Source organism: Hypanus sabinus, chromosome 21, assembly GCF_030144855.1.
Source record: "Hypanus sabinus isolate sHypSab1 chromosome 21, sHypSab1.hap1, whole genome shotgun sequence".
Classification (NCBI taxonomy): Eukaryota; Metazoa; Chordata; class Chondrichthyes; order Myliobatiformes; family Dasyatidae; genus Hypanus; species Hypanus sabinus.
In genome coordinates, this window is record NC_082726.1 from 57,694,645 (window position 1) to 57,703,346 (window position 8,702).

Genomic DNA, 8,702 nt, shown 5'->3' on the forward strand with positions numbered 1-8,702 from the left:
AACAAAGTTCAAGGCTGAAATTAAATTATCTCATGAAACCATGACAATGCATGTCAAATCCTAAGATCCAAAGGTGAGGTTAAAATTAATGGACAAAACTTCCTGCCAGTAGTAATTTATCCATTGTCATGGCTGATTGATCAATGGTTGTGAACTATTCAAAGTTTTTGTAACACTAATAAGGACCATCTTGGCAGTGCTTTTAGGTAAGTGCTTTTACATGGGGAACTAGAACAAGTTTTTGCATGAAATAAAACCCAAATGCTAAAAGTACAGTACTTGGGCAACATTTGTAGAGGGAGGGGGAAACAGCGTGTGACTTGGGTCAATGGACTTTCATTGGAAGTGGAAAAAGGTGAAAATGACACTTAACAATGAAAGTGAGAGAATGGAGCATTGACAGCTGATTAAGTGATGCATGTGTTGGTCAGTTGTAAAACTTATTTTGAAATTTTGGAAGTTCTGCATGTCAGGAATATTCTAAATTTTCAAGAATTAAATGTAATAAAAATAAATAATTCTAAAGCACTGAAGAAAATTGTTGAAGAAGCACTCACAATAATATAATACCTGCCAAACCTTTTGGGTGATTATACTGCTGGAGAATCAAAGTCAAATTTGTGATTTTCTTTTTCCTTTTGTGTAGAAAAATGTAGCAGGAATGAATGATGGGGATTAAACATACAGAGTAAATGATTTGTAACACCTAATTTTCTTCCATTTGTTTTTCAGGTCTGATAGTTCGTTCAACTTCTTTTTCTTCTTCTTCATTTTCTTCTGTCAAATTATTCTATATGTCATTCAGGCAATTGGTATTCCTAACTGGGGTGTCAGGTAAGCATTCCATTCTGTGATCATATTGTTCTTCACTGACTTGAGTGTCTTGTTAGCTTTAGCTTTCTTCTCCAATAGATATGTTATTCTTTGTAGGCAGATGCTGTGATGCTTCATGACTATTGTCACTGGACAGTCACTTTTGTATAGACCATTCGCTCCCACTGTGTTTTTAATTCTCTATTTTGTTACTTTGATTGAATTCAGCCATCTCAAGACGTTGTGACAAATCTCTTTGTAGCATATTTGTAGTGATTACTGTACTGTTGCTTGCTAAAACCACTGTAGAGTAGTGGTGTTACGTATCCAGTAACTGGATAACTTACCAGCAAAGATAGAGAGGTCCATTGGAGTCTGATGGCACTATTTTCAAACATTTTTATTCATAAAGGGGGGCACAAAAGTAAGGTTAATACAAACATTCAGAACATATACATCGGCAAAACTCAATCTAAAGCGCGGGTATAGCAATAATCATCATTAAGAAATAATCTCGACTGTTGTCTAGGGGATAATATATTGTCCGTTGGAAATATAAGAATCACTCAGAAGTCTGCAGGCTTCAGTCTTTTTGGGGAATCGCTGGGTTTCACGTGTTTTAGAGAGATTGAGGAGAAACGGAAAAACTTGCCCGGGTCTTTGATGAAGCAACTCCGTTGAATCAGGGGAGCATTGTTTCCCTGTTATTAGTTCGAAGTCCTTCTCGGTATTATCAGCCACCCGCTCCCCAGGCAAAGGAGTTATGGAGTGCATGTGGCTTTTGAATGGCTTCCAGCTATCACGGGAGCGCTGAGCGATGGAGTCCTTCTGGTACCTTCGCTGGGGTACCGCCTTCTGCAGTCCCCTTTTATCTTGACTTACAGAGTTGTAGATGTCCATCAAAGTAGGGTGATGCAATCCCCACCCCCACATTGCCCGAGGGTGTCCATATCCATGGTAGCTGTCACGTAGCAGGGTCATGCACTTCACACAGGTGTCTCTAAGAGCCCTGGCCAAAACCGTTGCATTGTCTCTCATTTTCCTGGGTCCAAGACCCGAATTAATAGTGCTCTTGCGATTCTCCAGAAGGAGGGGGCTGCTCCCACCCCTTCGGCCCCTCAGAGCTGTGGTACATTCATAACAGTGGTTAGCACAATGCTATTACAGCTCTGGGCACTCTGGAGTTCAGAGTTAAATTCTGGCACTGTCTGTAAGAAAATTGGTACAGTCTTGCTGTAAACCACATGGGTTTCCTCCAAGTGTTCCGGCTTCCTCTCACATTCCAAAGACATGCAGATTAGTAAGTTAATCGGTCATTGTAAATTGTTCTGTGATTAGAGTTAAATAAGTGTGGGCAGTGTGGCTTGTTGGGTTGGAAGGGCCTGTTCCACATTAGATAATTTTTTTAAAATTAATGTAAAAATATTCTAGCCAGAAGAAAGAACAAATGTGCTACTAATCTAATGCGTGTATTTCAAATTCCTGCTTTAAAAAAAAGCTAGAGCAAGTTCAGATGTGTAAATGGCTCATCCATAAGTGGTCTACTCGTCATAATTCGTTCCATTTTTTGCACAGGAACTTAAGTCATTTGAATTAAACAGTATCGTTCTGAACAAAAGGAGATAAAACGATAACATTTGAAGAACTGTAATGTGCATTAAAATTCCAAAAATTAACTAATTTTGAATTGGAGTGGACTGCACAGTGCATTTATTGGGGGGGGGGGGAATTGTCCACACCCTTCATATTGGATACTTGTCTGATCTCCCTTCCTAAAGAATATTTGTGACTAATTGACTGCAACCAAAGTTCATCATTGTAACTCCTGAAATTAAATGGGAGTTTGAACTGTTTAAAAGATTATCTTTCTGAAGCATGCAAGATACTTGAGGGCTTAACAGAGTAGACGATGAGATTTTCCTCTAGAGTATGTAGAGCCAGCGGTACCAAATGCGGAGTCCCATCATTCCACAGTGAGATGAGAAGGAATTTCTGCACTCATAAGGTTGTGGATCTTTAGAATTCTCTAACAGAAAGGACTCAGTCACTCCATATTAAAGACAAATTTGACAGGTTTTTATTGTTGAAGGAAATCAGGGCTGTTCGGTTGAACCTTAAAGTAAAAGACCAATCGTAATACTAAATGGCAGAATAGGCCTAGGAACCAAGTGGCTTACTCCAAATTCTATTATTTATTGTATTAATAGAGCAAGAACCATCTTTTATTTAAATTTGAGAACAGTTTAAAGCTGAAACTTTAATCAAACCATGTCCTTCTCCTGACATTTTCTATTCTAGTTTGGAGCTCTAAGAGCTCTTGTTTCTATACATAACTAAAAACCTGTTGGTCCAAACAATGCTGTCTTGTCAGATCCTTCCCACCAATGGGTCACAATTACGTTGTCAAATATTTTGCAAGTAATTTGCAAGTTAAGCACTGGCTTCTTGACCCACAATAGTTAAACACCAAGAATACATTTCCATCAGGAAGACTTAGTTTTAACAATCTCTTTTTAAAATCAGAAACTTCAGCTTTCTAGACTTATCTGTGCTTGCAAATACTCAGTAAAATTATTGAAAATGGAGTGTGGGTGTAGGCTTAGATGAAGTCAGAAAATCAGGGCAAGCAGCATAAAAAGGAAATTAGTGAAGTAAAGAACCATCCTACTAAGATGGCATGCGTGATTTTTGTTGTTTCAGTAGTATCCAAGCAGAAATTAAACCTATTTGTGTCAATTTCTGTGCTTTATCCTTTGTGGATTAATGTAGCTTACGCATTGAACAGTACATCAACTGGCTTCACCTAAACCCACATCCATGCCCCATTTTGAAAGAGTTTGCACAGATTAGTCCAGAACAGTGGAGTATCATTTTATTCACCAGGCCATTTGGACCATCCCATGTAACAGTCATTGACCTGTGTTTTAATGTAGCAGCCAATATACTGAACCTGTTGCCTCTGGTAGTGCAAATTCATTACTAGAAACTAATCATGAACCTGTACCCTACGATGATGGACAACGGTCAAGTGTATTAATGTATTCCTGCGTTCATTCCAATACCTTTTTTCCACCTTTTATCAGTTTACTAACTAGTATGGATTTGCAATTTACTTAGAAGCTCAGTCTGCCGAGTTGATTTTCTGCTTGCATTAATAATGGCATTTGAAACCTGCAGGAAAACGTTAGCCTGCTGCTGTAACCTGTTTGTATTTTCCTTCTAGTGGATGGATTGCGGCTCTAAGTTGGACACGCACCAACCTTGCTGTGGCAATTATCATGATGGTAGTAGCAGCATTTTTCACAGCGTGCGCAGTCTTGGCTTTGTTTCTCATGCAAAGGGTAAGAATGCTTGCCTTGCATCTGTCTTCCATTAATGTGCCCAGCTGACCTTTTGTTTACGGACTTGACTATTTCCAGTGCTGGATATCTACCTTCCAAAATGTTCAGCTTCTCCAACTCTTTTACACTATTTCATCTGAGCTCATTACTCCAGTCTTTGTTAACCTGTACTGGCTCCACATCTCTCCGCACACCTCATCTAAAATTCTGATTTGATGTTTTTCATCCCTATTCTCTTAACCTCTATCAAAGGCACCACACTCTCCTCCTATTGCAAGTCTAAACAGATTTGGAGTTCCGTATGGAGTTGACTAAAGTGTATCTGGCAGTGTAAGGAAAAAATGCTACAAAGCTATTACCTTTTATCTCATATGGGCTAGTATGTTAGTCTACAGCTGGAATACTGTAGGGTTCTGAACAGTCAACATCAATAAAATTATATATCTGTAGATTGAAAAGAGGACTGCATGTTCACTCAAATGTTGCCATGTTTGTACAGGTTAAATTGAAATTGCATTAATTATATTTCAGTCCTTTATCAGGACTAACCTAAAGTAATCATACTTGTCCAGTCGTATTGAAGGGTCTCAGCCTGAATCGTTGACTGATTATTCCTCTCCATAGATGCTGAGTTCCTCCAGTATTTTGTGTGTGTGTTGCTCTGGATTTCCAGTATCTGCAGAATCAAGAGAAAATCTGCAGATGCTGGAAATCCAAGTAACACACACAAATTGCTGGAGGAACTCAGCAGGCTAGGCGGCATCTATGGAAAAGAGTATAGTTGATGTTTCGGGTGGAGACCCTTCATCAGGATTGGAGGAAAAAAAAGATGAGTCAGAATTAGGCGGGGGGGAGGGGAGGAAGATAAGGTGATTGGTGAAACAGGGGGAAAGGGAGAAGATGAAGTAAAGAGCTGGGAAGTTGATTGGTAAAAGAGATAAAGGGCTGGTAAAGGGGAATCTGATAGGAGAGGGTGGAGAGAGCTGAATGGGAAATTATGAAGCGGGGGGAGGATGTTACTGGAAGTTCGAGAAATCAATGTTCATGCCATCAGGTTGGAGGCTAACCAGACGGAATATAAGGTGTTACTTCTCCAACCTGAGTATGGCCTCTTCACAACAGTAAAGGAGGCCATGGACTGACATGTCAGAATGGGAAATGGAATTAAAATGGGTGGAAACTGGGAGATCCTACTTTTTCTCATTTCTAGTAGGTGCTTGGTGAAGACTCTTTTCTAGTAGGTGCTTGGTGAAGCAGTCTCCCAATCTACATTGGGTCTCAATGATATACAGGAGGCCACACAGGGAGTACTGGATGTAGTAGATCCAAAAGACTCCTAGGTGAAGTGTTGCCTCACCTGGAAGGACTGTTTGGGGTCTGAGTTGTAGTGAGGGAGGATGTAGAGGGGCAGGTGTTGCACTTGTTCTGTTCGTAAGGAAGGAGATCAGTGCGGAAGGATGAATGGGCAAGGAAGTTGAGTAGGGAACAATCCCTACAGAAAACTGAAAGTCGGTGGTGGGATCCCATGGGAGGTAGCAGAAGTTGTGGAGAATCGTGCTGGACTTAGGGTTCCTCTTATCCCCATCTACCACCCCATCAGCCTCTATCTCTGGTGGGGTGGCGGGAGGATAGGGTGAAGGCAGACATGTGTGAAATGGAAGAGGGCAAATGGTTGAGAGCAGCGTTGATCTTTGAAGGAGGAGGATACCTCCTTCGTTCTGGAATGAAAAGCCTCATCTTGAGAGCAAATGTGAAGGAGATGGAGGAGTTGAGAGAAGGGGATGGCATTTTTACAAGTAACGGGGTGGGAAGAGGTGTAGTTCAGGTAGCTGTGAGAGTCAGTGGGTTTATAAAAGACATCAGTAGATAAGCTATCTCCAGAGATGGAGACAGATCGAGATGGGGGAGAGAGATGTCTGACATGGACCAGATAAATTTGAGGGGATGGTGGAAGTTGGAGGCAAAGTTGATTAAGTCAACAAGCTCCGCATGATGCAGGAAGCAGCACTAATGCAGTTATTGATGTAGTGTAGCATCAGTAGATCTCTTGTTTTTATTAATTATACAACTTTCTTGGCAATTTAAAGTTTAGGTATAATTTGACAGGCCTTTAGTATTTTTAAGGGTAGAGGTGTCTAGGACAAGAGATCATAAACTTAACATTAAGGACCAACTTAGTCACGAGAAATGTTCAGCAAAAAGAAATTGAAGCTAAGGGAAATAAAAATGTGGAATTATTCATTGGGGGGTGAAAGTAGTAGGTGCTAGTTTAGTCTCTTATTGCTAAATTCTGAAGGTTACAGAGCAATGGTGGGTAGATGGATTTCAGATACAGATCACACAAAATCCTGAGAGTGGGGGGTGGAATTCCTTCTCTTGTTAGGAATTCTCTTCCTATCTTGCCTCTCTCCAGTTGTCCGTCTTTTAAAAACCAACTTAGGCTAAATTCCCTCTGAATGTTCTTTGCCTTTCAATTGCTCTTTACATTTTGCAACCTCATCAAGTCTCTTGGAACGTGATTGCAATGTTTAAATGTTTCAAGAAAGTGGAAGCTGTGATAATGAAAATTTCATCACGTAAATATACATTTGGAAAAAAAAACCTGATTTTCTCTTCCATTCATTCCTTCAGGTACACTCGATATTCCGCAGGTCGGGGGCTAGCTTTCAGAGAGCGCAGGAGGAATTCTCACAAGGGGTCTTCTCCAGTCCTGCCGTGCGAAATGCTGCAGCTTCAGCCGCGTCAGCTGCTGCACAGAGCACCTTCCAAGGAAACTAATCATTGGGAATTATTTCTCAAACTTTCTCTTTGTATGTTCTTTATAAAAGATGCACTTTCATTGGGCAAAATGTGTACTTTGTGTGTCTAGCTAATAAGGGGGTAAAGATATTTGGTTTTAATCAGAGGGTTTCAAACAGATGCAATGACAATATCACTGTACTTCCTACAGTCAGGAAACAGCTGCTCAATTGTTTGGGATTAAAAAAATACATGTACATATTTATGGAATTTTTCATATTTTCTTGTCTATGAAGAATCATTAACCAATGTATTGATCATTGGGGAGGTACATTTACAGAAAAGGGTAAATATCAAACTAATTTTATCTTTTAAACTGTCTTCATCAGGCACAGTGTTTTATTAGTGTTTGTGATATTGCTCAACACTATAATGCAAGCAAGGGGTGGTCATCTGTTATATTCAGTAGCATTACTTATTAACTCTGCTAATTATGTGGGAAATTACTGGGTATGATCTTTTTTTTTTGCTATGGTTACCAGTCATGCATTTGTTTTTTTTTAAACTGGTGTAAAAGTTATACCAGTGAAACCTGCCAGCATTGTAATAACATTTATCTTTAAATGCTTCAAGAAGTTAATTAATGGTTGAGTCAGTGATGTTTTAGGTTCAAATTGTTTGGCCTATTTTTTTAAAAAAGTATTTAAAGATGTAAACTCCTGGAAATGATCAGCAGGTCAAGCAGCACTGGAAAGAGAACAGCTACCACCATTTCAAACATACATCCAACCCACAGAAGGCATTTATTTTCAAAAACAAAATTGCACAAGAAACAACAAATAGTAAACATTAGTGTGTGTACCTTTTTTTCCCTGATGCTTTAATACCATACTGTTCAGTTGAAACTCATTCCCATTCTGCCCAGTATATATCTGATCTGTTTACAGATGCCTACTTCATAAACCTGAGTATTTGAATTATAACTGTCTGAATCTGAAGAATATCTTCCATTTTTTTTTTATCAATTTTTGTGATTCTGAATTTTGTGCATATTTAAAGGTGTGTTTTTAAGCAATGATGGTATTGGTTGGGCAGTTTTTCTCGTCATTCATCGAAACATGATCCCTTGTTAGAATCACTTCAAACTGTCCCCTTTATTAAAATGAAATATTTGTGTGGGGGTGGGGGGGGTGGCGGAAGAAGTATTTGAATGAAGTTTTTGTCTTAAGGAGGTTAATTGGCCAGATTTGATGTTTACTCTGATATATATAGTAACTAAATTAGTCTTAATTCATTTGGATCTTAAGTGCACCTCATTTTAAATACATTAATTTAATCATTCCGATGTTAATTTTTATAAATGGTGTTCTGTAACTGGGAACAGTACTACCAAAGCTCCTCTCTATTTTGGGTTTTGGCTGGTTTTTGCATATGATTGTGCAGTCATACATTAATAACCAGCCATATCAATAAACAATTTACAAACTGAGATGCTGTGTGTTCTGAATTACTTAGTGTTTTTAACATCTAGATGGTGTACAAGTTTAATTTTTAAAATTTTTTGCACTATTGCTTTATACTTTTTGAGCATATTCCCTCCAAAAACAACTAACTTGGACTGGCAGGAAAATCCATGATACTTGTTAACTTTTTTTAAATGTAAAGCAAAATGTCTGTCTCTTGCTTTCCTCCCAGATAGCTGGCTAAATTCAAGCTGATAGGAAGCCACAAGTATGCATTGGTTCAGACCAGGATTTGGCCTCTGTGGATGTTAGCTGTTCTGAATGACCCAGAACGTGCATCTTAAAG

At 39.0% G+C, this 8,702-nt stretch overlaps 1 protein-coding gene across 2 annotated transcripts in view; it reads left to right on the plus strand.

The window, feature by feature from the left end:
- Positions 1-8,382, plus strand: part of scamp2 (secretory carrier membrane protein 2) — a 58,019-nt gene extending 49,637 nt beyond the window's left edge. For both annotated transcript variants that reach the window (XM_059946633.1, XM_059946634.1), the window contains 3 exons: positions 733-834; positions 4,037-4,154; positions 6,786-8,382. In XM_059946633.1, coding sequence (XP_059802616.1) covers positions 733-834; positions 4,037-4,154; positions 6,786-6,932 — 367 coding nt within the window. In that variant the 3' untranslated portion in view covers positions 6,933-8,382. The remainder of the gene's footprint in view (positions 1-732; positions 835-4,036; positions 4,155-6,785) is intronic.
- The last annotated feature ends 320 nt before the right edge of the window (positions 8,383-8,702 follow it).